A 27,927-nucleotide genomic window follows, 5' to 3' on the forward strand; every position below is an offset into this window, starting at 1 on the left:
TCTAAAAAGTTATTATTGTGTATTTGTATTAATTATTATTGTTTTTCTTTCATTACAACTGTGTGAATGTCAGTGAGTAGCCTCATTTTGTTTATTTGCAAAATATTTTATGTTAATTTAACAATTATAGTGGATTTAAAAAGGGGCAAATATAAAACAGCCTTGTATGTATTTACTAATTATAGATTTATACTAACAATAATTCTATGTGTGAATGTATGTGTGTGTGTCTATCACTTTTAATTAATATTATAAATGTACTCTGTTTTTCAGCAGACCAATTTACAAGTAGTAAAAAATATATGTATATATGTATGTATAACTATTATGTGAATGCATGTAGATAATAGAGAAGAGAAGCAAATAAGTTTAAACAGATAGTATCTAACACGTTTTGTTAGCGAGGTCCACAATGGTTATTTGAAGAGATTTTTCATTGCCTTCCTTTGTGATTGATGGTAGTTGGCAAGTAATTTTCTAGCGCGTGCTAATTCACTTAATATACACTTATCACCGGGTGTTATTTCATTTGCATGATTTAAATCGGCAATAGCACTTTCGTACTCTTTTAAACCGATATTCGCCTGGCCGCGGCGATAGTACGCCTTGGCAAAGTCCTCATTTAGGCCAATTGCCTGCAAAATAGCAATAAATGGGAGTATATTTTATAAATAAATATGTTTTTCTGTCTACCAACCTCTGAGCATGAATGCTTTGCATCCAAAAATTTCTTCAACTTCAGCTCCACTGCTGCCAAATTCGTGTGATTAAGTACTGAAAATTCCTCCAACTTCTTGACATCATCCTCAGCACATGCGAGATGTTTATGTTCCGGTTTATCGAAACGTAAACGTAATATATTGTAGTAACGATTTCCTTTACGATACTTACGACGTGCTTCATTGAATTTTTGTTGCGTGAAAAAGTGATTGCCCGCAATGCGTATACCAGTTAGTATATTTACCATTTCCTCGATCTGTAAGCACGAAGATTTTTATTTATTTTATTTGAATTACATCACTTTGCTAAGCTAAACGCAAATACGCACAGTATATGCCTCGAATTTTTTATCCCAATCACGTGGGTAAGGCGGCAATTTGTCTGCAGTCTCATCGTTATCCAGATAACCCCAATCTTCACCCGGGTGTATTTCTCCACAATCCGTAATGATTATGTCCTACAAAGTAGCACAAATTGTTTGAATTGAGCAATAATTTCTATTGAAATTATTATTATTATTATTGTTTGAAAACCAACCTCCTGCGGTCTGGCATCATCTGACGACACAAGCTCCATATCTGACACAATGGATAGACCGCGTAAAACTTTGCCGACCACCACGTTGGTGTCATCCAGATTATTGCTCGACACTGAGACAATAAAGAACTGTGAATTGTTCGAGTTTGGCTCGCCATAGTTGGCCATGCTAATGGCACCTTCATCGTGCTGCAAATATGCCATATGAGTTGCATGCTTTTTCTAATAAGAATTACCACTTACAGTTAATGTAAAACCCTCATCCTCAAAAACCGGGCCATAAATGCTCTCACCGCTGGTGCCATCATTATTGACAACATCGCCACCCTGTGCGACATAAAGTCGTGTTACCTTATGAAAACGTATGCCCTTGTAATGCAATTGTTTACCCAATTTACCATTACCCCTTTCACCTGTGCAGAGTGCACGAAAATTCTCCGCTGACTTGGGCACAACATCTTTGCGCAACTCAATCACCATACGTCCAGCTAATTAGCAATTTGCGAGATTATTACCTTGTTTGTATTACTTATTATGATTTTGCTATTATATTTACCAAATTCATCTCCAATTGTTATGTCCAAGTAGACCAAAGGATTGGTTTCACAAACCGGTTCCAACAACTTATTCATTTTTAACCAAAAAATGCACTTGTCTACTAAACAACTAAACAAGTAGAATATAAAGATGGCATGCCGCTACACGACAGTTGCAGCAGTTATCGATAGCATGAATGCAATAGAAACGATTGTTGATGATTACGATATGCGATATGGGCAGAGTTTACACTGATATGTTTACTAAAAAGAAGTGGCTTCTTTAAGACATATTAAAATTATGATTTCTACTATTTTCGCAGACTTTAATTATTATTTTAATTTTCTGTTTACTTTTCTTTGAAAATCAATATTAAAATAATTGAAGCATTACTACAGTACTACCATCTTTACAATCACCAGCTGCGCTAACGATGTGTCGTGTGTTAGTTTCCGTTGCGCTTATCGATTCGTACACTGATAACTGATAACAATATTTCGATAATTATACTTTATGTGACACGTGGTAAATTTTTGAATTGGATTGAAATTTTGGGCGCGGCCCCCAGCACGTAGACATGTGCTATCTGCACAGAACCTGTTCAGCAATCTACATAATAAAAATATCTTACGTCTTCTTCTTAACCAAACACGTGTGTGCCAACAACTGAGAATGAATGAGAATTGAATATTTTGCTTTTTTGAATGCTCTATTAGACAGCTGTTAAATTTTTACATTTTGCACTGTCTAAAATTAGTGCAATGTCTGTGAATAGGCTTCACGTAGAAATAATGCTAATCACAGTACATTGCATTAGTTAATTTAATTGATTAATTAAATAATTTTTTATATTTCTTTGCTTCAGCACGATTGTAGGCGCTTTGTAAACGTTTTGAGCGTATTATTTCATTTTTAATACACTTATTAGCCGGCATCAATTGACCGGCTCTAACAAAGTCCTCTACAGCGCCATCGAGATCATTGAGTAGCACATGCGCCTGCCCGCGACGGAAATAGGCTTTTCCACAGTCGCTCTTCAGAAATATTGCCTGTATTAGAAATTAAATTTTGAAAATTTGTTTATGAAATTTTTTTAAAATCCCGCAATTTTTACTGACCTCAGTGCACGCATCCCTGGCACTGGCATTATTATTTAATTTCAGTTCAACAGCTGCCATATTGCTATAATTGAGTACCATAAAGTCATCGAGCTTCTTCAAATCATCCTCGCTTAATGCCAGTTCCGGATATTCCTCCCAAGCGCCACGTGAGCGCAAAAAATTACAATAACGATATGCTTTGCGATACTTGCGACGTGCATCGTAATATTTTTTGCGATCAAAAAAGTGATTACCAGCCATACGTATGCCAGTTAGTATCTTAACGATTTCATCGGCCTAAAAAAGGTTAAGAAAAATATTTTTTTTTTTTATTTCGAATGTGAATTTATAAGACCGAGTACATAGTGAGGTGAAGAGGTATGGAAAATAAATAGCGAAAAAATAGACAAAATTTGAAGATTTCTGAAAAAAATTAAATCAATCTGAGCAGCTTTTGACACATCTCTCTTTTGTCATTAGAGTTCTTGCTACATAAAGCCTTTTTTATAATTACTCTCCCAAAAAATTTTAAGGAAACCTTAGGCTAGTGATATGTATGAACACGAGTCGGTCAGATTTGTAGTAGAAAATTTGCTCTTCACTCCTTTACCTCTCTACGTATAACCTCTTACACTAAAAATAACTCAGTCTTACAGTATAAACTATATATTTCTTATCCCAATCCCTTGGTTGTGGTGGCAAAAAGTCCTCGGTTTCGTCATTATCCTCAAAATTCCACTCATCATCGGGCATTAATTCGCCGCAATTAGTAATTAGTATTTCCTAGAAGCAACAACGAGACGTACTCTAAAATATTTCGGGTTTCAATTCAATGAGTGGTAGTAAAAACCTTACCTCTGTGGGCTTATCATCGGTATCCGATACACGTTCCATATCGTAATAGATGATGCCCAAACCGCGCAATACATGACCGAAGGCCACATTCAACCCATCGAGATTATAACAAGGATTCGAGGTGATCACGAATTGCGAATTATTGGTATGGCGTTCGCCATAATTTGTCATACTTAGAGTGCCTTCCTCATGCTGCGATGATATATAGTTAGTTATATACATACATAGTTCAATTTAGTTCAATTCGGAGACCAACGCGCTTACCTTCAAAGTAAAATTTTCACTCTGGAATATCGGTCCATAAATACTCTCGCCACTAGTGCCATTATTATTGACCACGTCGCCACCTTGACAGCCGAATGTACGGATAATTTTATGGATGCGTGTACGCTTATAATACAGCGGTAGGCCCAATCTGCCTATGCCCATTTCCCCGGTGCAAAGAGCACGGAAATTTTCCGCTGCCAGGGGGCAGACGTCTTTACGCAACTCGAAAATCATGCGGCCAGCTGTTAATTAAGTATTAAGTTAAAATCAACTAGAAGTGGAACAGACCCTAGTAAACTTTAAGTTGTGTAACTACCGAATTCATTGCCGACCGTAATTTCAAAGAACACTATAGGATTAGTCGGTAGGTGCGGTTCGGGCAATGCAGCCATGTCCTCGAATCGGGAAATACTCCGACGATGACGGTCATATTGTCGTCTGCCAATAATATCCCTAAAGTCAATATTTATATTTGGATCCACCATGTTCCTCTACGATAAAGAAGAAAATTCATTGGATTGAAGTCATTTCTGAGATTGAAGTGAATTGCAGTGAACCTACATTTGCATCCACATCCACTTTAACTTTTGGATTTCCATTAGGATCGGTAGTAGAATCATCAGAATCGGAGAAGGACATATTGTCTAGTTATTAAAAACAAATTGTTAACACACGGACGAACACGAAATGTATACACTAAAGTCAACCGAGCGGTTAAGTGGTCATAAATACCATTAACTAACTGTAAGGATCAATCATTATTTTTTTTATTGTTATAACAGTATTCCAAAATATTAACGCGGCTGCCAGATTTAATTAAAATATATTCACTAATTTAAATTGGATTCAAGTACTTTACGAACTAAAAATATAAAATTCATAATTATAATAATAAATAAGAATGCAGACAAAAAATAATAAATAAATAATACAATTTAAATACAAAAAAATTAAAATTTAAATTAAATTAAATAAAAATATTCAAAATATTAATTGAACTAAAATATATATAAGCGTTAATAATATACTAAAAATAATTAAATTGTTTTGATGCTAAATGGGAGTACCTTTAATAAATTGCAATTTTATCATTTTTTTAATTACGGTATAAACTAGCGAGGTGCCGAAGATGTGATCTTATGGCAGTTGGTCGCAATGTACCCGGTACTCGGGAGAGTTCTTCAAAAATGTTTAGGGTAACAAATTAATCTGCAGTAAAAGCTTACAGTTAGTGTGTCCAAAAAGTTACCGATTTTTTCGTTAAAGTTATCGCCTTCAATATATAGTTCTCTTTCTATATGAACAAGCTTTTAAGAAACGAAAATGGCCAAGCTCATAAAACGTATACCTTAACGGCTGCTACAGACAAGGTAAGCACTGAGTACAGTGGACAATTTTAGCGTACTTCACTTCAGGGATTAAGTACATACATATATCAACAGAATAAAAAAAGAAGAATGTTGAGAATTCGACTCTCTAATTTTTTATTACACAACTTATATTTTGAACACACCTCCAAAAGCTCCTCCTCCTCCAAAAGGGTATATATATACTGCAGCGATTGAGTTATTTAAGGTCTATTAGTTTAAAGGGACGTAAAAAGGATTTTTATCACCATACCTCCGTCGGTTCTATATAGTCCGATTGGATCCGAGTTTTTATCTGGTCAAGGAGTGAACTGTTTGTGGAAGTGTTATGCTGTTTTGAAAGCAACAAGAATAGTTTTTATCTTGAAGATATTATGTAACTGAAAAATGAAGTCAGACGGTAACAGATTCATGTCCACACTGTAATTGTATTCGGCATTCCTAGAAACGAAGTTCTGTATTATGTGAATTGGTCTTCCACCATTGGATTTTCTGTGGCGGGTGTGGGCTTTTTTGGAACATATTTTTACTGAAATGTCTGAAGTTTAATTTGCCTAGCACCATTTTCTAGTTACTTTTATTATAAAGGGTCGAGTTTCCCTATTTTTTCGACTGGTAACTGGCGAATGAAACAGTTGATGTTTTGCTCCAAGACCTGATGAGAAGCGGTATTGTCTAAATAGACTGTGGACTTTACATATCCCCACAGGAAAAAGTCTAAAGGTATATGTAATAGCACAAAATCTTGGTAACCAATCGACCGGCCCAAAACGTGAAATTAGCTGCTCATCGAAGTGTTCTTTCAATAAATCCATTGTTTGATGCGATGTGGGGAAGGAACCCCGTCTTTTTGAAACCAAATGTCGCCGATTTCACGAGATTCAATATCAGGCATCAAATAGTCGATTATCATGGGGCGATAACGTTGTTGTTTCTTAATGCACCAAGTCTTTCCATACATCACTCCTACTTGCGGCGCCGAATCGACTCTCCGCGGTCTTCGTGTACACTCTCAACTACTATTTTTTTTTACTGCGTGCTGGTCGTGGTCTATTCGGTCGAATATGATCCAATGGGTCTCAAGATGGGTGATGGTGTTGCAAAATAGTACGCCGATTAGGTTGACCATAAGTAGAGCGACACGTTATTTATAGACCGTGAATTTTCGTGATAAAGTTTAACGATTTGTAAACGTTTTTCAGGCGTAAGTCTTTCCATGATGAAATGCCAAACAATGTATTCATGTGATTGGCGTTGAACCGTTTAGCCGGTTATAGCCGAATCGATGATAGCGCGCCTCCCACTTTTCCTCACAGTTCATACTGAATAAAAGAACATAACAGCTTGACACGACTCTCTCGTGATCTGTCAAAAAAAAGGCTGTTGAAAAAGGTACATCTACTTGGATCACCCTTTATAAAAAATGGACTGTTAAACTGCTTCTTTTTTATGATTTTTCATGTCAAATACACTAGTACATATGTTGGATTTTGTCTAGGTATAATTTAGATTATGAGATATGAATCTATGCGTTTCAATATCCTCTTCGCGATCTGTATTCACTACAATCGATTTAATGTAACCGGAGAAGAACGGACCAAACACTATTTAGCTTGAATACCTTTTACCTAAGCCCCAACTGCTAACGATTTTTAGCAGTTTTTGTAAAAGGAGTTTACGTCGTGTTTTAATATTGATGGTATGTACTTGTCAAGTACTACTTGATCCCTGAAAAAGTTCAGAGTTAGTATCTGGTTTGATTCCTCATAAAACTTACCTTATAAACCTGCATACTACTTCTGATACAGTAATTAAACATATTTGTTAATGTTTTATTTTATTAATATTATTTATTTATGTAAAAAATATTACATGTTCGTATTGTTGTTTTAACTGACAATTGTTAATACAGAGAGTTTTAGTAAATAATATTGCATTTAATTGATTGTTATAAGGAATGGAAACATGCAACAAGACTATATTTGTAGCTCTATTTTCCTTAGTATTGCTTTTTTGCTTGAGTTTGGCACGCTAAGTGGTTAACAACTTACAGAGAGAGAGATAGATAGAGAGAAAGTGTGTGCACATACATAAAAAATTAGATTTTAAAAATATAAATTTAAAGCTTACAACTTAATTAATTCTTCACTAAAATATTTTCATACTAGAAACTATAAGGTATTTTTGGATTTTCGCACAGCTCCTCTGCCTGCGCGATGGGAGAGCGTCAAATCCATACGGTTATGAGTGTTTTGTGTGTGTGTTTGTTTGTTTTTTGGGCTTGATTCTATGGTCAGTTGGTTGTGTTGTTTTGTTTTGATTAAATTGCTTGGGCAGTGTTTAACGATGCCATGCATCGTTTATGGCTCTAGGCGACTACGTGAGTAGCAATCGTTGGGCAGGGCTTGAGCTATGGCGCGTATATTCGCTACTTGCTCCTCCAAATCGTACAAATCTTTTTCATATTTGTCGATCCATTTCTTCTGTGCATTGCGCAGATCGCGGAACTTCTCAATGCGACCGGTCAAATTGACGCGATTCAACTCCAACTCCACGGAGTCTAGGCGATTTTCTATTTGTGTTGTGTATAGAGCGTTACAGATATTAATATAAAGAAAATAAATATTCAAATAAAATACTTACCGAGCTTATCCAAATCCTCGACATCAATATCCTTAAGGTTCTCCAATTCCTCCTTAATGTCATCCAACTCTTGTATGGATTTGTCAATTTGTGTTTGCGCCTCCTGTGCGCCGGCCTTGGCTTGACCAACCTGTAATAAAAATTATTTTATATTTCCAGTTTATCTTCTATGTCCTTCTTGCTTACATTTCGCTTGGCATCATCTACCAGACTATCGTCCTTGTTGGCCGTTTTATCCAGCTTCACTATGCTGCTCTCAGTGATCTGTACGCGATGATTGAGTTGATCGGCTTCATCGCGCAGCTTGCGTGCGTTTACTTTGGTATCGTTGGCTTTCTTGCGTATAATTTCGGCGTCCTAATGGAAGAGATATATATATAAAATTTAGAATCTACGTTTATATCTACACATTTAAAAATATAGGTAACTACCTTCGATGCTTGTTCCGCATATTTCTCTTGTGCATGCTGTGCATTAGTCTTGGCTTCTAGCGCATTTTTATTGGCACCCATGAGAGCCTGAAGAAAGAGAGAACAAATATTATAACTAAAGTCCTAGAGCTCTCTAAAGCAAGCGTTTGTGTTACCTCGCCGGCCTGTCGTATCAACTGTTCGGCATTTTCGATTTCCTCTTCGATGCTTGGCACTGTCTTCAGCGCTAGATCAGCTTTTTCGGAAGATTTCTGCACATCAGCTTGAAAACCTAGACACACAAATTTTGGTTATTCTCTAGAAATTATTTTCGTCCAGCGAGCAAACAAGTCGAACTTACCGGCTAGTGTATGGTATGTGTTGTTGGCTTCCTTCAGCGTGTTGTCACCTTGTTCCACAGCTTTAGTGGCCTTATCAAAGGCATCTTGTGCGCTCTTCAATAGTTTAATGTCGTCTTCTTTTTGTTCGTTCGCTCTATATGTATTTAGTCGTGGGAGAAAATTATCAAATTGTATTTTCTCAAATCAACAAATTTAGTATATTGTACTAACCTGAGTATTAGCACATCGGCCAGCGTATATTCGTCATCGAAATCGGCAAATATTTTACCGTTACTATTGGATATGTCATTAACTCGTTCCAGTAGACGATCGGCCTAGTGTCGAGATTAATATTTTAGTATTTTTTTTATCAATTATGTGAAAATATGTTTGCCTACCTCTTCATTGGCCGCCAACGCTTCTATTTTCAACTTCTTGATATCGATTTCTGGTGCCGTTAATCCATTGACGTCCGTTAACAATGTCAAGGCAGCATCATAAACTTCGTTAGCTTTACGCAGCGCTTCCTTAGTTGTCTGTGCGACATTGTTCAGCGATTGTTTTACGGTGTTCAACTCCAAACGCACCTCGGAACGCAGTTCATCGCTGGAAAGCGTAATATAATTATACTAAGCTCTAAAACATAGTGAACACTACGTAGCAATTGGAGGATCTAATGAGGTACCGAGATGGGGGACTCCCCTTCGTTCAACTATCTACCGCTTAAATTCAACTCAAGCTGTGCTTAAGAACTTGTACTCACCTAACTTTCTGCTGTAAGTTGATGGCACTCTTAGCCAATTCGTAGGCCTTTTCCACCGCTTCATTGGCATCCTTGGCGTTCTTCAAGTCGACCTGAGCTTCCGCTTCCAAACGATCGGCTAAAGCGCGCGCCTCACGCGATATCTCAGAGATTTGATCTGATTGCACGCCGAACTCTACGGACTTGTTCTTGGCCTTCGCCAAGGCTTGTGCGCCATCGTCGTTAAGCAGATTCAAAGCGGTTTGTAGCTCATTCTTTGCAGCCTCGATGATGTCATGTGCGTTGGTGTAGTTTTGTTTGGCCTTTTCGATTTCATCATTCGCCTTGTCTTGCAGCTCGTCGCCGGACACCAGATGCGTGCGTATGTTGTTGAGCCGTTTGTGTAGATCATCTAATACTTCAGCATAGGTTTGACCACTTTCACCAGCACCATACTTCGCGTCAGTTAATAGAATATCCACCTTTTCTTGCACTGTCTTCAATTTCGCCTCGAACTCCTCATCGTTGGTGACGGGTGTGCGCGCAATCTCATCCAGCGTCGAACTGAGATTTCGCAATTTAGCGCGATGATCATTGGCTGCGTCTTGCACGAGATTATAGCAGTCCGGACAATCGATACAACCCAAATGGCGATCGTATTTGTTCTCCTTACAACGGTCGCAGCGACGTCCTTCAACATTGTCATTACATGGACATTGACCGTACTGATCACATTGGAAACCCTTGGAACCGCTTTCATCGCACTCACACGCCTTACAACCCTCTTGCGAGAAACCATAATGATAGACTTCACACTGATCGCAATGTTGACCCACAACACCCGGTTTGCAGAAGCACTGACCGGTGAATTTATCGCAAGTGGAATTATAACTACCAACGGGATCGCACATACAGTTCTCACAACCATTGCCAGACATTATATTGAAGTAGCCCGGTTGACATTCACCGCAATCGCGACCAATAATATTAGGTTTGCAATGGCATTGACCTGTTACTTGATCACACTGTGTTATACCGTCTTGATTTTGCTCTGTGCCTGGTGGATAGCAAGTGCAACGATCGCACTGACCATGCGGTAGGGCCAAAGGATCGCCGAAATGTCCTGGCAGACATTCATCGCAGTGCTGGCCGGCGGTATTGTGTATACACTTGAGACATGCGCCGGTGGTGCGGTTGCAATTGCCCACGGCATTGGGATCCACATTGCCGTTACAGTCACAGGCTTTACATGTCTGCACAGCGCCAAAGAGACCAGTTGGATCGCCGAAGAAACCATCCGAACACATTTCACAACGCGCGCCATAATAACCAATCGGACACTCAGTACAGATAACGGTATCGCCATTGATTTGCATGCAGGCGCCATCATTGGGACAGGGACAACGTTTGCAATCGTAGGGAGTGCCACCCAAAGCGTTGCCGTAGTAACCACGTGCGCATTGATCACAATTATCGCCGGCGGTATTATGCTGACAAATACAACGTCCAGTCTCCGAATCACAAATCTCCGCGTGACCATTGCAGTCACATGGTATACAAGGCATGAATGGACCACCACGTGCGGGACTATGACGATAACCGGGTGCGCAAGACTCACAAAACTGTCCCAAGTAACCTTCGGGGCAAGTACATTGCTCAATCCAAGTGGCAGGCTGTCCAGCAGCACCACGATGCGCCGTCTGCAAATCTACATCATCCAAAATAGCTTCACCTTGCACGGAGTAGGTGGCACGTATCTTAATCGCTGTCAGATTTGAGAGTATTGAGAGGAAACCACGCGAGGACTGACTGGGCTGCCACTGATAGTCGCGATGCTCGTGTAGGCGGAACGAGTACTCCTTCACACTCTGATCGGGCATGCCGTTGCCTTGACCGAATATCGGCAGCGAAATCTTAGTGCCTGCACCTTCCAGTATGATATCACTGGCGCTCGTGCTCGGCGCAACTTGACCCACCAATTGCAGTTTGAACTTCAGATCGCGATTGTAGGAGGCGCGTTGATCGCCAAGGAAACGTTCTGGCGCGAGGAAGTAGATATATTCATTGCCTTGTGCTGTTGTGCCGATACTGCGACTATACTGATTGTACTTGATGTCCACATCGCGATTGAAGAGATCTATGGCGGTCCAACGTTCCTTGTGTTTGTTGAAGTTCGATGTTACCGATACAACGGAGTAACCCGGCGCGGTTTGACACTCAGAGGTGTGGCCGTAACAGAAACAGGGTGTGCAACCGAAGCGATTCGTCTGATCCAAGTTGAAGAAGCCGGGTTTGCATCTGTAATTTGATACATATGAAATAGTACACAAACGTTAAAACACTTTAAGGCAATAGCTCACTCATTGCAACGTTTTCCCTCCACGTTCTCCTTGCAGTGGCAAATACCAGTGCTCGGATTACAAGATGGCACATTATCGGCTGAGCCGCGTGGATCGCAACCGCAATGCTGACAACCATGTTGACCGAACTGATAGTAGTTGTTCTCGCAGCGATCGCACTTCTCACCGGTCACACCGGGCTTACACTGACATTTGCCGTGACTGTTGCACTGCAGCGAGCGTGAACCCACTGGATCGCAGTTACAGTTGATACAATAGCCATCTTCGCGCATGTAGAAGTTCTCCTTGCAACGCTCGCAGTTGGGGCCATCACGGTTCTCACGACAGTCCAAGCAGTGACCACCGTGTCCGGTTAAATTGAAGAGATGCGCATCGAAGAAGCATTTATCCGCAAAGCCGTTGCAATTGCAAGCTGTAAAGAAGGAGGATAGAAAAAAGTATTAAACTTAGTTGTTCTGCTGAAGTTCGTGGTCTCTCATTTACAGTTAACAAAATACCAATTGGTCGTGTGAAAATTGAATCTATTCGTTTCGAGCGAATAGTCCCAGTGATGATGTGCCTTTGGATGTACCCAAAGCGCAAATACCGTTAGGCAGTTTATTAAAGTCGCGATGGAAATCAAATAACTGTAATGCATTTTTAAACTTTTCTCTTCGCCAACTTCTGCATTACTGCGCCCAACTGGCACTTATCATTTGCCACAACTCAACACTGTCGCATAACGGCGCTCAAGCATCTAACCGATCTACACAATCTAAAACCACTGCTTTTTATGGCAACACTACATAATCCTGTTTCTCAAGCCTCACTTAAATTGGTAACACTCAAGCGAGTTAACTACATCCCCTCGATCCCCGCCGTCCTAGCTTACCTTTACATTCGTTGACTTCGGTGGATGTTGCCCTTTTCCATTTGACGTCATTATAGAGTGGCAGACATTTTTCACAATCCGGTCCATCGGTGTTGTGGCGACACTCGCAGACCAAAGTGCGTTCGCCATGCATGCCGGTGCTGGTCACACATTTACTCGCATGACCGTTACACTTACAACGTGCGCCCACCGCAATATCGGAGATCGCATAGAAATATGATTTGAGTACTTGTGGATCGTAGAAGAGCTCATCACCGAAAGTGTTGAGACGATCCAAGGTGATGCGTATGTCGGTAGCTGTGACCCATTCCTGCGTGATAAGAACGAAAGAGAGAGAACGGGAGCGAAAGAGATAGTAAGTGTTAAGTGAATGAAGATTTATGTATCAGCTCGCATTACTCACCTGCAATTCGCTGCTGCGTTCGAAAATAATACCACTCGGACGTCCCTCTAGCGTGGAGAAGGCGATTTCACCGTCACGCAATGGCGATATGTCACTGTATTCGCTGGTACAGAGCGCATGCGCTTCGACTTCACCCTTTAGAATGGCACGTGAGTCGGTCAACGAATATGTGTCGCGACAGGTTGCACTATAATATTGATACGGTATCCATTCACTACTCTCCGAGGTGCGCTTGTAAATGGTAAACGATTCGGGACGTGGCGAGCGGAAGAGTATGCGCACATAGGTGATATCATATGATTTGCCTGCGGTGGAAATTTGGAATTAATTCATTTAAGTATTTTAAAAATTTATCGGTTCTCTGCACTAACCCAAATTCAGCGTTAAGTTCACATGATTCGGATGTTGTATGCCCTCATACATTGTTTCAGATTGCCACCATGTGGGATTCTGTGGATCGTGAAGATCGGTTAAGTATGCTGGGTAGTGATCTTCGTATCTACGAAATAAAATTTGTTGTTAATTTTGTATGACCGCACGATCTTCGAATATTTCACTCAGAGCCACGTTGTCTTTGGTGCTTCATTTGACTTACCTACAGATCTCGCAGTTCTTATGATAAGGATTCATCGTTTGTATACAAAAGTGATTATCACCGTTCTCTCCGCAAGTATTTGTTGCCTCAATTTTTAGTTGGTAGGCGGCGTTTATAAATTCCGGCAAACATCTCTGTGAGGGAAGAAGGAGAGGAAAGAAAGTGGTGTTTATTCAGTTAAAATAATATTGTTAACAGGTGATCATTAGATATTAAAGATGTTGGATCTTAGAGGACTAGAAGTCTTTGGGGCTCCTATGGCTTTTGTCACCTTAACTGATCGGTTTCATTACATTTTATTTCACTACTTGATTATTACGATACTTTAACTGACACTCGACCAAAAAATATAATTTTTTCCTCTCCGTTCAATAAGACCATTGAAACCATACTTCAATTTACAAATAATAAATCATTTTTACCAGGAGAAGGGTCGACATAAACTTATACGCCTCCATTAGTTTTTTACGAAAGAAGGAAACGAAGTAGATTTGTGCTAAGTTTGAATTTTGTAATCTCGCAAAACTAGCTCAATCAGTTGATGAGACCATTATTAAACCTATAATGTTCTATGGCGTTGTCGTCTGGTGGAGGGCACTCGAGAAAGTCACACTAGCTAAGCAGCTGGAGTGTGTCCAAAGAGCGGCTCTCATTGGAATCAGCGGAGCGCTAAGAACAACACCAACAATGGCTCTAAATGCCATCTTATACGTCGCACCTGTTGATATCGCCGGTAGGTGCACTGCGGCAAAGGTCGCTGTCAGACTCAGAGACGGTGGGTACATGATCGGTCTCTGTCTAGTTAAGGAGTGTCTTAGATACTTATCAATAGCTTCCAGCTATTTTGCGATCCAACTAGTGTGGGTACCCTGTCACCGCGGGATCGTTGGTAACTGTATAGCGGACAAGCTTGCAAGGGAGGGTAAACTAGCTACATTGACGTCGGAATGGGAGCGCATTGGTAGTCCATGGTACACCTGCGCAAGAGCGCTGGACATGCAGACTACGCATGAGCTCGTCAAATGCTGGTCAACTACCAGTACTTGTGCAGTGGCAAGGTCCTTTTGGCCCTCTATGAAGCGTAAGCGGTCCTTTCAACTGCTTTCTCTGGACAAGGTCCATCTCAGCGCCATCATGGGTGTACTTACTAGCCATTGTCCAATGGGTACCCATGCGGTGAGACTTGGGATTAGCTGTCTTAAGAAATTTGTAACGGTTTCCAAGCGTTTTGCTGAATCTTAAAGGTCTTTGATCCACAGGGAGTTTTATTGGTACCACAATGGACAGCGCCAGGCTGTCTAAGTGAGAAGCAGAGATCTGCCTACAAACCTAACCTAACCTAACCCAGCTCAATCAATATTAGAAAAAAGTACGGAGAGAACCTTTTGATACTTAACGAGGTTTGTACCTATTTATCAGGAGATTTTCAATCTAATGCCAATGAAGAAGTTCGAAGTTATCAGACCTTGTTGACGATTATAACAGCGGCATTGTTGGAAATTTTATTTGTACACAGCACTCGTAGAGGAAGTAATAGGGTCCTTTGTATTGGAGAGAATATTGTGTGGAAGTCTCGCTTTACAATCTCCCATACATTAGACCATTATGTGTTAACTATTTGACCAAAATGAACTACCACAATTACGAAAAAAAAATTACTATTGAATGAAAGACTCCTATTAATATAAGGAATTTTGTCACTCGGGTTCTATGCTTCGGCGGTTTAACCAGGAAAATAGAGTTTGACTACGAAAAAAAGATCGAGTTTTAACTGGAATAAGGTTAACATACAAGTTTTTTCGGGCTGTGGGGTCTAAGAGCGAGTAGCATAATTTTTTTGTTAGAGAAGATCTGTATGAACAATCATATGGACCATTTAGGATATGATGTGATCTCTGGTTCAACAATAAAAGAAGGCAAAATCAAGATGATATAAGGAGAACATTATTGAAATTATGTGTTATTATCCATTCGAGTTACTTTAGTTGGCTAGATACAATGTCTGACAAGCCCCCTCTGTGAGTTTGTCTGTTCGAACACATAATTCAATTAATATTAATGTCAGCCACACGCCGCATACGCCGACTGCCAGTTTTTGTTGTTTCATCGCATTTGACATTCCCCCTACGTATTTGAAGCAGCAATTCTGCTGACAAGTTGACATTTAAATTATGATATTTTGAAAACATTTTGGTCGCACTCCACTAATAGCGAACAAAGTGGTCAATTACAATAAATTAGTTTGTTTGAGTCGAAATAATACAAATAAATTTACGCAAAAACAAATTTGTCAACAATAAAATCATAAATTCATGTCTCTACATTTGTGGAGTATATAAATATGTGGGTAGAAGTTCATACGAGGGCAAGTATCGTTGCGTGGGGGTGGACTGATGTTCATTAAATAATAGTGTAAACTGAATGGTAGAGTGAAGTTCTTGTGTGCGTCGTGAAAAAATGGAGGCAAAATGACTATTGGTATAGTATGAGGGCTCTTCTTGAGATTGTTGATAAACATAACCTAACATTTTTTTTTATAAAAAATGGGGATATCTTAACATCGGCTGGAACAATAAAAGCCTAATGGGGTCAATTACATATATTTGCTTTATTCTTGGGATTATCGAGGTCTTCGTTGACTTAAAGCTCGTGTCTCCTGTGAACATTTTGTGGTTAAAATTGTGTTTTACTGGAAAACCAAGGGTCTAATACGATCGATATGGACTTTCCTCAATTCACGATATTTCTGAAGATATTCCAGAGGCGATATAACCTCAATTTATTAATGAAAAAGATAATACCATCGTAAGCATTGTTTGGTCTATATGCCGCGCTTCTTCCATCTACTTTCTAAATCTAGATCGTGCGCTTTAAATTATAATAGATTGATCATGAACATTATATAGTACTTGTCGTCGAAGAAAAATATCTAAATACCATAACTTCCAGGAAGTATGGACTAATGACGTAAAGAAGACCTTCTGTAAAAGTATCAGTCCAAAATATGCTAGATTCAGAATTTATTAAAAACATTAATTGCAGTCTTAGCTTTTATAGTAGACTTATAACGGGTGGATCGATACTTGTACTACGATTTCATAATTTTTTTTTTAAAAACCGCCTATCTCCAAAATCCAATATTTCAACTATATACGATAAATTTGGATTTTGGTAACGAATTAATAACCTTTAAGAATTATTCTTCCTGTTTTAAATAAAAATAAAAAAAATATTTCATAAAAATATGTTTTTTTTTTTGTAATAATATCTCGCCTTACCTGTGGTCTTCCATATTGATCATAACATTCCAAGGCAGGCATAAACGTGTTGCCATGCCCCACAGCACTGGTTGTTGGCGCATGTTGCATGAATAGGCACAGCAGCAATGTGCCACATAGCAGTTGTCTTCGCATGGCGAAGAAACTCCATTTATTTAGTCTCATCTTCGACAATTGCACTTTGGCGCAATTCTTTGATTTGAAATTCGTTGTTCTTGTATTTTTACTTTAATTATCACACTTTCTTCTTTTCAACACAGTTTCTAGTTTTGCTAACGCATTTTAACACATTCTGGCAAAGTTTCTATTTTCTGCAAAGTGGAAAACAAATATTCGCAATTAATTAGGGAATACGCGATTTGATGGAAGGTGTGAATTGGGTAGATTTGCACTTTTTGGTTAAAAAGAAATTTGTGTTTTAGAATAAATGGTTTATATATATGTAATTGTGGGTACTGGTGTTTGTGTGTGTATGTATGTAGATATTCACATCTGTCCAACATATTTAAGTACAATGACTAATACGGATTTTCACTTAGTTTAAATCTGAAAATCACTGGAAAATAATTATTATTTGTGTGTATGTTCCTTTTGCAGTAGATAATTTCTTTTTGTTTTGTTCTCCAAAGAATATAATTAATCTCACTATTTCAATGATTTTAGTATTTGCGAATGAAAACCGGTTCTTTTTTTTGATTTTTTTTTTAATATTCATTCCTTCTGAGGATATGAGATATATATGTATATTGGATTTATACATAGATTTTGCAATAATTTATAGTAGATTTATCATAATATAAGATCTATATATGTAAATATATACGCCTAAAATTTGACCAAATACCACATAAAACCACAATTCACGAAGCGTTTCAATATCAGCGCCATCTATAGTGAAAGTGAAATTTATAAAAAAACTACAATTAATTTCAAGGATTAATAACGGGTCTAAAAATATATAATTTTTAGTTAAAACACATCGATCATTAAGACACATATTTTCTTAATTCAAATATTAAATTAAATAAGCTTTAGATACCATCCAAGTAGCTTTACAACACTAGCGACATCTACCGCATCAGCTTTGAACAAGTATATACCTTAAAAGTAACTAGTAAAAGTACTTGAATCTAATTCTAATGAAAATAGTTCGAGTAGAGAAAGCTCAATCGTTGAAATCTCTAACTTTAGAGGGTCATAAAGCTTCCGATGTGCTATTTTGGGGATGGCTTATGAACAATTTTCGAAAAACCTTCATTTAATCTATATCATCCGTAGTAGATAAGTGGTAACTATAACCGAATCTATAGCCATCCCTGGTATATATGTATGTATATACATTTGTACATTTTTATGTAAATTCATATAGGTATAGCGAATTATTCTCATGCAAAAAAGTCTCTCCTTCCATTTTGGCATAGTAAATTTTTTTTAATATGTCCCGGGTCTAGACTCAAGACCATTAGTGTTTCCATTTGTTTATTCAATTTTACTTGTATTAATTTTGGACTTCATTCAACAGCAATAAACAAAAAAGAATCGTACAAACAAAGAAACCACAATAGCAAGAATATAAAAGTGAAAATAGAATTAAAAAAAAAAATAAAGTAAACAAACTTTTTTTTTGGCATTAAGAAACTCCCGCAAGACCAGATGGGCTGTGACTTGCGCTTCAAAGCTAAGAATTTATGCATGTGTAAAAAAGCAAATTTACATATGTATGTATTATACGAGTGACGTTTGAAAAGTCAATAGACATTTTGAATGACTCAGTCTTGACTTGACAACCAATGAACGTCAATATAATAAGAAAACTCCGTACATTTTGACGAATTTGAAGAAATTTTAAGTTCTTATGATCCTCCTAATTTTTCCAATTTTTATTTTTTAGGGACAACGAATATATTGATGAACCATGAAGCAATTTTGCTTTACGAATCAGAATTTTAAAGAGTTGGAGAATATTATTACCTACTACGAGAAGGATAAGTTGTTGATAAACTGAAATGATGGATAAATACAGGACACTGGCAACTTTTTGGAAATATATTCGACCAAGTTCGAAAAATTTAGTCCATTTCAACAAGAAAAGCAACATCGTCACACATTCAAGTTGTAAAACTTCGAAACATAAGATGATCTCCAGCAAATCCAAAAAATGATACAGAATGATCTGTTTGAGAAAGCAACGAAATTCTGGATTTGGAATGTACTGAGTAAGTACTTCATATTATATTATTTTTAAAAATAGTTCATATAAAATACTTAACCTGATGGATATGACAATTATCTTCAATAAAACATCGGGATTTCTAGAGTATTATTTTGACTATGATCGGTCTTTAACCAGATAAATAGTTCCGTAACCATAAATGAATCATAGATCTATTACAGACTAATATATTATAGATCGAAATTGGTCCAGAAACTGATGTCTTAGAGCAATCATAAGTTGATGAACTCACTATGTAGTTCGGTTCTATAGTTAAAATATATTATTTCGCTAAAGTTCTGAATCTTTTTCTTACTAGAAAGTTTAAGAACTTTGTGATAAGAGTTTAGAGTCAAACACTGGTACTTTTCGGAATGTTATTAATTTGGAGGTGAGAAATAAAAGAGAAGTGATATACACGAAGAGTATATTTTATTCAAAAAACTGACATATTCAACGGACTTCGTAAACATCTATAAATAAACACTTCGTTTGCATATATACCAATAACTTATGGAATCAATGGCATATTGCGGGATACTCGCAATTATTCTATGCACTTAGGGATCGGTATGTATGTATGTATATACCGACAACCTCTCCGCCGGGCACATGAACACACGCGCTTCGGACCACCAATGGATGTTGATGATTTCATTTCTTTATGCCATTTTTGATTGACTGCAAATCAGCAAAGCAAATGGACAAACAAAAATAAGCAAAGAGACGCGAAGCGTGTTGTGAATTCAAAGTATATTTTTTTATGTACATACATACACACACATAGACAGACATATGCACATATAGATTACATTAGACCTCTATGAAATGTGTACACAAGAAATTTTGGCTTGATGAGATTATGATATTTTTTAAATGCAGTGACGCGATCACTAACTGAGGTCGTCAGCCATAAAAAATTAGCGAGCTTAAGCTCCTTAATATGTGTGTGTGTATGTATGCGTGGCATTAGTGCGAATTCCAGCAATTTTAAATTCTAATTTAAGTGTAACTTTTATTAAAACAACATTGCAACGCTTAATTGCAGCGGATTCGGATGGTTATAGTGATATGCAAGGCAGACAAATCTGTATATAAATATGTACATACATATTTATATATCTGTATCTCTCTCTTTATATACTGTATATAATATGTTCTCACTCATATCTATATGTGAGCATTGTGTACATTTCCGCCGCAACAGATGTGGTGTGGTGATATCATCTCTATTCCTACATTAGGCTGTATCGCTGCGCTTTGGAGATTTATTTTGGAGTGGTCACGTAGCCCTCGTCGGAAAAATATTGAAGATCGTGCAGCCCAAATTTATATCCATAAAAAACAATCGGAGCTGCCATTTAAATCTTATCAAAGTGAGGAGATTTTTTATATAAAAAATTATAAAAATTTACTCAAAGTTTATGTAGAAGCAGATCAAATACAACTAAGAGTTGAAGAATGGACCACATTTCATCCTAAATGTAGGCAATGCGAAACCTAATCACGAGCAATTTCTCAAGAAAAAGGATTAATTATTGCGGGGTTTTGGGTTATTTTCAAGATCAGCGGTAGTGTCGTTACGATCATTAAAGGAAAAAGGGATTTAAAAAATTTTAAGTGCTTCTAATAACTAAATATGAAAGAAATGAACCTGCAGAACTTAGAAAAATATACAATATAAAATAGAAACATTCAAGGAGCATCATTTATGATAGCATACAATTGGTCGTAATGGAAAGTTTATAAAAAAGTTTCGGTAGAAACCAATTTTTCGATGGACCAAGTCAAACATATTTGTTTTTTTGTAGGAAATAATTTTGGATCTGAAGCTCAAACTCCTTCGAAATTCATCAATTCAAATAGGCGAAATATATAAAATCAGTTGTTTCTTTCTGCGTTCTGGCACTGGAACAGTGGTCCTCGTTTGAACTCGGTAGGTGTGAGCTAATGATCAGTTTATGTGTGAATGCCTTATTGCCAAGTGTGGATCGCAAGAGATTTTCTGAACTACGTCTTAGGAATTTAGCAAGGTTCAGCTAGCCGCAATAGTATGAGTCCTTTCTGCACAATATCCAATAACAGCCTTACAGACTGTGTGGCTAAATATAAGGTGCTCCTCGTTTGAACTCGTTAGTCGTTGACTAATGTTTAGTTTATGTTTGAATGCGAAGTACTTCTGGCCAAGAGATCTTCTGAACTATATTTTCGGAATAATGCAAGGTTCAGCTCGCCGTAATGGTGAGAGTCTTAACTCGTCCGTTCTCTCCAAAAAGGGCTTGCATGTCGTAAGGCTAAACATCCTGCCGAATGTAAATTGCCAAATTTGCATGTAAAAAGGTGAGATTGTCCAGCTTATGCTAGACTGATGCTGTAACATTTCAATAGCATGAATTTCGGCGAACCAGTTGAACTGTCCCAAATACAGATCAGTCACCGCAACAAATTTTCTCGAAGCACTTTGTCGGCTCTTGAACTCTTGATGTTCTATGATATCTACAGTGGAACTTCTCTAACTATTGACTGGCTCTAGACGTCTGTATCCCATGCTTTTGTTACATGATTTATGAAATCCATTAGAGTAATATCATATATTTTGTTCTCCTCCATACGATAAAGAGGTAGTCTTTTCAAATTGTGCATCGATAGTAAAATTATAAATTTTGTATTATGCCCTGGTCGAATAGTTCGATTTATGGAAGGAAATTTGTATGAAATTTGGCTTCTAAACGCTATTGCCAATTCAAAAGTTCGAGTTATGGAGATCTTCGAGTTATAGAAATTCGAGTTATGGAAGTTCCACTGTATTTCTAGGGATTTGCGGCGACACAAAGGATCGGACATTTTAGCTGTCCAAGTGGGATCTCTACTGGCTTTATCGCTGCAATAACTTGGTTCCAAGAGAAAATTCCTTCACTGTTCCAGAGTAACAAAAACTACTTTTCGAGCTTAGTTGCTTACTGAACCTTGAATTTATGGATCATTCGATTGCGCTCGGGTCATTGCTTGTGGCTTCAGAATCAAATTCATTAAGTATTTCATTTTTTCAATGAACTTGATAAATGTTTGTTGTTTCAGTATCAAATTCAGTGGTTCCCAACGTATTGTTGCACGAGTTTTTTCTACACGTGTATGAATGTATCAGATTTCTTGGTATTTTATATGTAGTGTGCATACATATGTCTGGGAATACATTTATATTTGTTGTTTTTATTTTTTTTCGGAAGTTCTTGTGTACTTTTTTAGTGAACATATTGATATTTATATGCATAACATATAGAGCCATTATTTTTCCTTTATCACTATTAAGCATTTCTTACTACAATTTATTTTGGACATATTTTGAGATAAGAAAAGAATGCTACACTACATACACTTATGCCTTGCATATAGAAATGTATTACTTGGGGATCTTTTGAGTGTAAACATTAATTAAAATTTTAATGTTGAAAACGGGAATAAGAAAAAAATTAACAGTTTCCATGCAAAACATATATTTTTTTCATTAAACAATATTGTATTCATATGTGTGTGTGTGTGTGTATATATAATCTCATGTGTGATACGTTGAGTATGCGGCCAGTAAGCCGATCGACTGGCGACATATCATATTCTTGTGTATGTCGAATAAGCACAGCCTTCTAAAACCACCGACAGCAAATGGAACTAAGAACAATCAGCGCACAGACACACACACACACACACACACAGATACACAGATACATTGTATATTTACAGTTGTAATAATTTATTTATACAAAGTGGTCACATGTGAACACAACTACAGACGCGCTTAAGAACTTCAGGCTTGATAGTGTTTCATAAATCACAAGCCATGATTAAGTAATCTCTACACATTCACATACAGACACATGCGCACTCAAAGGCAACTGCTTACTGAAACTGTGAAGGAGCATCGAAGAGGCAATGACTTTCATTCGGAACACACATCCGCTGATTTCGAATTTGATGTTTTTGCTTCGTTATTGTTTTAATAATGTTAGTTTATATTTTATATACATATGTATTGTGTTGTTGTTGTTGTTGCTTTTGCTTTCTAAAGCGACACAGTCCAGTTCCTTTTCAGATAAGCGTTTTGAGGTTACGAGCATGACATATCGCATGTAGCGTACATTTACTGGACTTGCATGTGTGTGTATGGCTGTGTATGTACGTATTCTTATACAGTTAGTTTGTTTTTTGGAAGCAAGCATGGACTGATTTTGAAATACTTAGAATAGCCGGAAAGTGTGCTAATTTGACAGGAAGTTGCAGCAGTAATGCAATAAAAGTTGTTCTAATGGCAGCGAGTAGTGCTCAAGCTCAAGTAAATTTGCTTATAATCGAGGGACTATAAGAACTAGTATTTAAACAAGCCGTTTTATAGCCGAATTCAAAGAAGAATTCTTCTGAAGTGCATAGATTAATAGTTTTAGCTGGCCTGTAATGTTTCAGATCTCAATATAGTCTTCTGGCACTACACAGTTCATTCTATTTTGAACTATTCAGCGAATGTTGTATTGGATCACAAGAGTATACAATCCTGGATTCACTCACTAAGAGAATGAGAAAGAAATATGTATTTCCTCTAAGCTTTTCGTTGGAACATCTGTAGAGTACACGGAATGGAAATAATAATTATCTGACGCTACTACTGAAGCCGCTGAATACATAAATGATAGTAACGAAAGATCTTGTAACGATTATAAAAGGTTTTTCAATAAGAGCGCTATATGGAATATCAATGAAATTCTTTATTTCTGTGAATGTACATTCGATGCCATTATGTATGGAACTCGATTACTTTTGCATGGCCAATACGGGCACGCTTGCAGCAGTCCAGACGCTGCACCCAATTTTCGATGGTTTCAAGCATAAATCGGCTGATACTCCTGAAATTTCACTTTCCATATTCGTACGAAGTTCATCAATCGTCGTTGGCTTGTTGGCATAGACCAGAAACTTAAGGTGGTCCCACAGGAAATAGTCTAATAGACCGGTAGCGATTCCCATGCAGAGTAACGTGCCGGGCTTGATCATCACGGAAAATGTACGACCCAATGACGCCGTCGACCCATAAACCGCACCAAACCGTAATTTTTACGGGATGCAATGGTGACTCATGGAGTACAAGTGGATTGTTGCCTGACCAATAATGAACATTTTGCTTATTGACGAAGCCTTTCAGCTAGGAATGAGTCGACCATAAATTGGACGTAGCTGTTTTCCGAATTTCAGTAGAAAATTTTAATAATTTCGACTCGTTGTTGGATCGTATATCTTTCCATGATGAAATAATCTACTTCTGTAGCGTCCATATTGAAAACCCCTTCAAAACATAATATTTCCATATATGATTTGATAATTAAAAATGTTTGTAAAGTTCATGAAAAAAGGTTTGAGAATAAGACCTATTTTTAGAAGTGATCTCCAGGTTCAGTAAGTTACTGTATTGACTAACTAAATTTTCTTAATTTGAACTCGTTAGTCGTTGGTAAGTGATCAGTTTATGTGTGAATACGAGACTTTTCTGGTCAAGTGTGGATCGAAAGAGATTTTCTGAACTACGTCTTAGGAATTTAGTTTAAGTTTCAGCTCGCCGTAATAGTAAGAGTCTTACCGTGAGGCTAAACATCATGTCGAATGTAAATTGTCAAATTTCCAGAGCGGAAGGTGAGATTGTTCAGCTTATGCTAGACTGAGACTGTTTCAATAGCATGAACTTCGGTGAACCAGATGAACTGGCCCGAATACAGATCAGTCGCCGCAACAAATTTTCTCAAAGCACTTTGTCGACTCTTTATGTTCTATGATATGCAATTTTAGTAGTTTGCGGCTTCACAAAGGATCGGCGACTTTAGTTGTCCAAGTTTAGCTCTGTCGCAAGGATCAGTCCAGTAAATTAACATAACTTAATCAATATGCTGCAATAATCTGGTTCCAAGAGAATATTTCTTTATTGTTCCAGAGTAACAAAAACTAATTTTCGAGCTTTGTTGCTTTCCGAGTATTAAAATAAATACAAATTTTATGTTTGATAATGGAACAAACTGGAAATTAAAACGAGAAGCCAGAGGCTAGACGTAGCTAAGTGCTACATATGTACGATAAGGAATCTAACAATTTCTTATAATAAAAAGGGACGTTTCAATATGATTCAGGTGGTTTATTAGATGAAACTGCTCAAAAACTGTCGAGTTTTGTTTTCTTCAAAAGTATAACGAAACAACAGAATTTGATAAGTTGGTATTTATATACTTCATTTTGTTACTAGAAAGGTAGAAGGTAGACTTATACGGTGGATATCAATCTTCATTTTATTAAGAAATGTCGACATATCCGCGAGAATTTAAAGAATAGCAGCAAATTAAAGGTGGTAGATCTTTGAAGATCAGTGTGAGATCGATTTTTCAACGGAGATTATTCGGGGCTTTAGCTCATAAATTAGATTAAACTTTAGTTCAAGATCTAAATCACGTGGTTTAAAATTCAATCAAGTATGAAGTCTTATGCGATCGTACCAAGATCGGTTAGTTGTTACTCTATTCAAGAAAATTGTATACTGCTATGCAGAATAGTTTTCTGTCACTCTGTAATAGTTATAAATCTAGTATTTTGATCATCTTAACAAATATGTAAATTATTTGTTTTGAAGCCGATTTCTCGTGTTTCTCTATTTCTTCATTTCCAAATCAACTTCAACACTGTTTATACTCGTTTGTTTTTGTCTTCTTCCGCGTGTGTTTTTCGGCATTTTCATTGTGCACTTTGTTTATGTCAACACTTTTGTAACTGCTTAACACCTTTGAGCGTGAGTGCCTATTGAGCGCTAGTATCTACGCTGATTGGCGCTCTCAGCGACCAACAGGTAAGAAGTATAGTAGGTGAGCAAGAGCAGAAGTTTGGAGACTTGTGTGACGCGGCCCTTGTTACTCCCTATGACTTCATTTCTCAGTGCGCTCTATGCGCTCACAGCCAAAAAGGCAGGGCAAATGCATTCGCCGTCGAAATTAAGCGAAATGCGCCGGTGAACTATGTTTGTGACTATGTAAGCAGAGGCGGACGACTTCTGAGTTGCAAGTAGCAACAAAAACATTATGTTGCTATTGTTGTTGTTGTTTTAATGCAGTTTTTTCGGTGTATGCACTTATTTTCCACTTGTTTTTGTATTTTTGGTGTTTTTTTCTTTCAACTTTTTTTTGTTTTTGTGTTTTTGGGTTGAACGGAATTTCGGTTCCACGAACTTCATATTATATATATATTGGCGTGTAATTGTAGAAATTTTTTTGTATTCAAAATCTTTTCGTTTATGCACGTAGATTTTGTAGGCACACACACTTAGATATCACACTAAAATATGAATTTATTAAATTAAAATTTTTTAAAATTATTTTCGAAATTTTTTTTTTAATTTTTTTGTATTAATTATAACAAAAAAAAATATTTTTGAGTTAAATTTTTTTTAGTAAAATTATTTTTTTTAAGTCGTTTTAGTTCACTTAAGACACATATGACTGAGTTCAGCACAGCCGATCCTCATTGTGTTACACATACACACATATATATTAAAATTTCGAAAATCAAATTGGTTTGCTGTTTCCTTTAAGGTTTCACAACTTCTTTTTCACTTCCTTTTGCACTTTCTTTTCTTCCCACTTTTGTGCCAAGAACCTTTTTCTCGTGCTACATACATGAGCAGGAGCCCGTTGGCCTGTCACCACTTCCGACCGATATTATTATGCACCCACATACACACACACACACTATATACACAGTTTGAACCTTCTTTGCTTTAATTTATTTATTATTTTTTTTCTATGTACTTCACCAGCAGCGCACCGAGCCGTCCCTTAACCAAATCAATCCAATCCGTTCCGTAGTTATCCGTGCGCTTGCTCCGCCGTCCAATGCTCAACTGACTTGTGTAGCTCGCCGTCGTATCGCTTGAAACTCTACAAGATCCCGATCGCGTTGTGCGCTGCCATGGGTTTGGTCACTTTGCCTTGCCTGTTGCGCGCTGCCGCCAAGCATGTGCCGATCCACAAATGCTTGGGAATGTATCTGTGTCTCTGCGTTCCTCTGTGTGTCTGTGTGTGTGCGGCGCTGAGGCATTGTCTGGCCTCATGCCGCATCTCAGCGCGCTACGATTGTGACTTCTCACAAATCCAACCAAACTGCGATCACATGTTGTTGTTATTGGCATAGTGTACAATGTAGTTTGTTTGTTGTTTTGTACGAGTACTACTCGCAGATAAATGAGTTTTGAGTTTGTTTTGTGTGTTGGCGGTAGGTACGAGTATGTACTTAGCTACGATCGTATTTGATATCTTTGCCGTTATATATATGTACATATATGAGTGTATGGTTGCCAGACGGGAGCTCGTTATTGGATCTTCGAAGATCAGTTGTTATACTACAAGTACATGCATTAAACGTGACAGTGAGAGCCATTGAGTCTGCATAGTTATCCCTTGAAGTCAGATTTCTGCAAACTCAACTTTTTCACGCCACAAATCAGTGCAATTTAATGTTCTCCAGAATTTTAAGAATTTGTTTTCGTTTGAAATCTTTTATTGTACAGTATTCCATTAGTGTGGGTATTTTCGAAAGGCTGCTGTTTTGACTGACCTTGAGGAAAAAGTAAATCTAGTGATCTAGCATGCTTCTTCGACAAGATCTGGACTATCTA

The 27,927-nt window shown here is 37.6% G+C and overlaps 4 protein-coding genes across 6 annotated transcripts in view; 1 reads left to right on the forward strand and 3 right to left on the reverse strand.

The window, feature by feature from the left end:
- Positions 1–1,975, reverse strand: LOC105211013 (peptidyl-prolyl cis-trans isomerase D). Its single transcript, XM_011182249.3, has 6 exons — positions 1,814–1,975; positions 1,501–1,745; positions 1,258–1,446; positions 1,049–1,177; positions 698–976; positions 1–635 (listed from the first exon to the last, which is right to left on the reverse strand). The coding sequence occupies exons 1-6, from the start codon at positions 1,887–1,889 to the stop codon at positions 417–419; spliced, it is 1,137 nt and encodes a 378-aa protein (XP_011180551.2). The 5' UTR covers positions 1,890–1,975; the 3' UTR covers positions 1–416.
- A 509-nt stretch (positions 1,976–2,484) lies between these two features.
- LOC105211012 (uncharacterized) lies at positions 2,485–4,760 on the reverse strand. Its single transcript, XM_011182248.3, has 7 exons — positions 4,578–4,760; positions 4,333–4,507; positions 4,014–4,258; positions 3,750–3,941; positions 3,549–3,677; positions 2,913–3,191; positions 2,485–2,843 (listed from the first exon to the last, which is right to left on the reverse strand). Exons 1-7 carry the CDS (start codon positions 4,653–4,655, stop codon positions 2,625–2,627), a joined length of 1,317 nt encoding a protein of 438 aa, XP_011180550.2. The 5' UTR covers positions 4,656–4,760; the 3' UTR covers positions 2,485–2,624.
- Positions 4,761–7,203: 2,443 nt separating this feature from the next.
- LOC105211011 (laminin subunit gamma-1) lies at positions 7,204–27,221 on the reverse strand. Of its 3 annotated transcripts, none has more exons than XM_011182245.3 (16): positions 27,067–27,221; positions 17,027–17,337; positions 13,749–13,882; positions 13,525–13,652; positions 13,154–13,458; positions 12,751–13,060; positions 11,880–12,291; positions 9,541–11,817; positions 9,176–9,383; positions 9,009–9,112; positions 8,798–8,931; positions 8,613–8,728; positions 8,458–8,544; positions 8,213–8,383; positions 8,027–8,156; positions 7,204–7,955 (listed from the first exon to the last, which is right to left on the reverse strand). In XM_011182245.3, exons 2-16 carry the CDS (start codon positions 17,189–17,191, stop codon positions 7,744–7,746), a joined length of 4,893 nt encoding a protein of 1,630 aa, XP_011180547.1. In that variant the 5' UTR covers positions 17,192–17,337; positions 27,067–27,221; the 3' UTR covers positions 7,204–7,743. The 3 variants fall into 3 exon arrangements, with proteins under 3 accessions (XP_011180547.1, XP_011180546.1, XP_011180548.1); XM_011182244.3 differs by having other exon boundaries at positions 27,062–27,219; XM_011182246.3 differs by having other exon boundaries at positions 27,021–27,160.
- LOC128921571 (uncharacterized) overlaps positions 19,092–27,927 on the forward strand; it is a 163,703-nt gene continuing 154,867 nt past the window's right edge. The window contains exon 1 of the transcript XR_008471007.1: positions 19,092–19,242. The gene's annotated coding sequence lies outside the window, so the exon portion shown is untranslated. The remainder of the gene's footprint in view (positions 19,243–27,927) is intronic.

Source organism: Zeugodacus cucurbitae, chromosome 4 (genome assembly GCF_028554725.1).
Source record: "Zeugodacus cucurbitae isolate PBARC_wt_2022May chromosome 4, idZeuCucr1.2, whole genome shotgun sequence".
NCBI lineage: Eukaryota > Metazoa > Arthropoda > Insecta > Diptera > Tephritidae > Zeugodacus > Zeugodacus cucurbitae.

Coding starts and splice junctions, on each gene's coding strand:
- LOC105211013 (XM_011182249.3), bottom strand. CDS start 1,889: ATGAATAAGTTGTTGGAACCGGTTTGTGAAACCAATCCTTTGGTCTAC. Junction 1,447..1,500: donor ATGAGGGTTTTACATTAACT/GTAAGTGGTAAT, acceptor GCATATTTGCAG/CACGATGAAGGTGCCATTAG. Junction 977..1,048: donor AAAAATTCGAGGCATATACT/GTGCGTATTTGC, acceptor TCGTGCTTACAG/ATCGAGGAAATGGTAAATAT.
- LOC105211012 (XM_011182248.3), bottom strand. CDS start 4,655: ATGTCCTTCTCCGATTCTGATGATTCTACTACCGATCCTAATGGAAAT. Junction 3,192..3,548: donor AGAAATATATAGTTTATACT/GTAAGACTGAGT, acceptor AACCTTTTTTAG/GCCGATGAAATCGTTAAGAT. Junction 2,844..2,912: donor CCAGGGATGCGTGCACTGAG/GTCAGTAAAAAT, acceptor TTTCTAATACAG/GCAATATTTCTGAAGAGCGA.
- LOC105211011 (XM_011182245.3), bottom strand. CDS start 17,191: ATGAGACTAAATAAATGGAGTTTCTTCGCCATGCGAAGACAACTGCTA. Junction 13,653..13,748: donor AAGAACTGCGAGATCTGTAG/GTAAGTCAAATG, acceptor TTTATTTCGTAG/ATACGAAGATCACTACCCAG. Junction 8,545..8,612: donor TGATACGACAGGCCGGCGAG/GTAACACAAACG, acceptor CTCTTTCTTCAG/GCTCTCATGGGTGCCAATAA.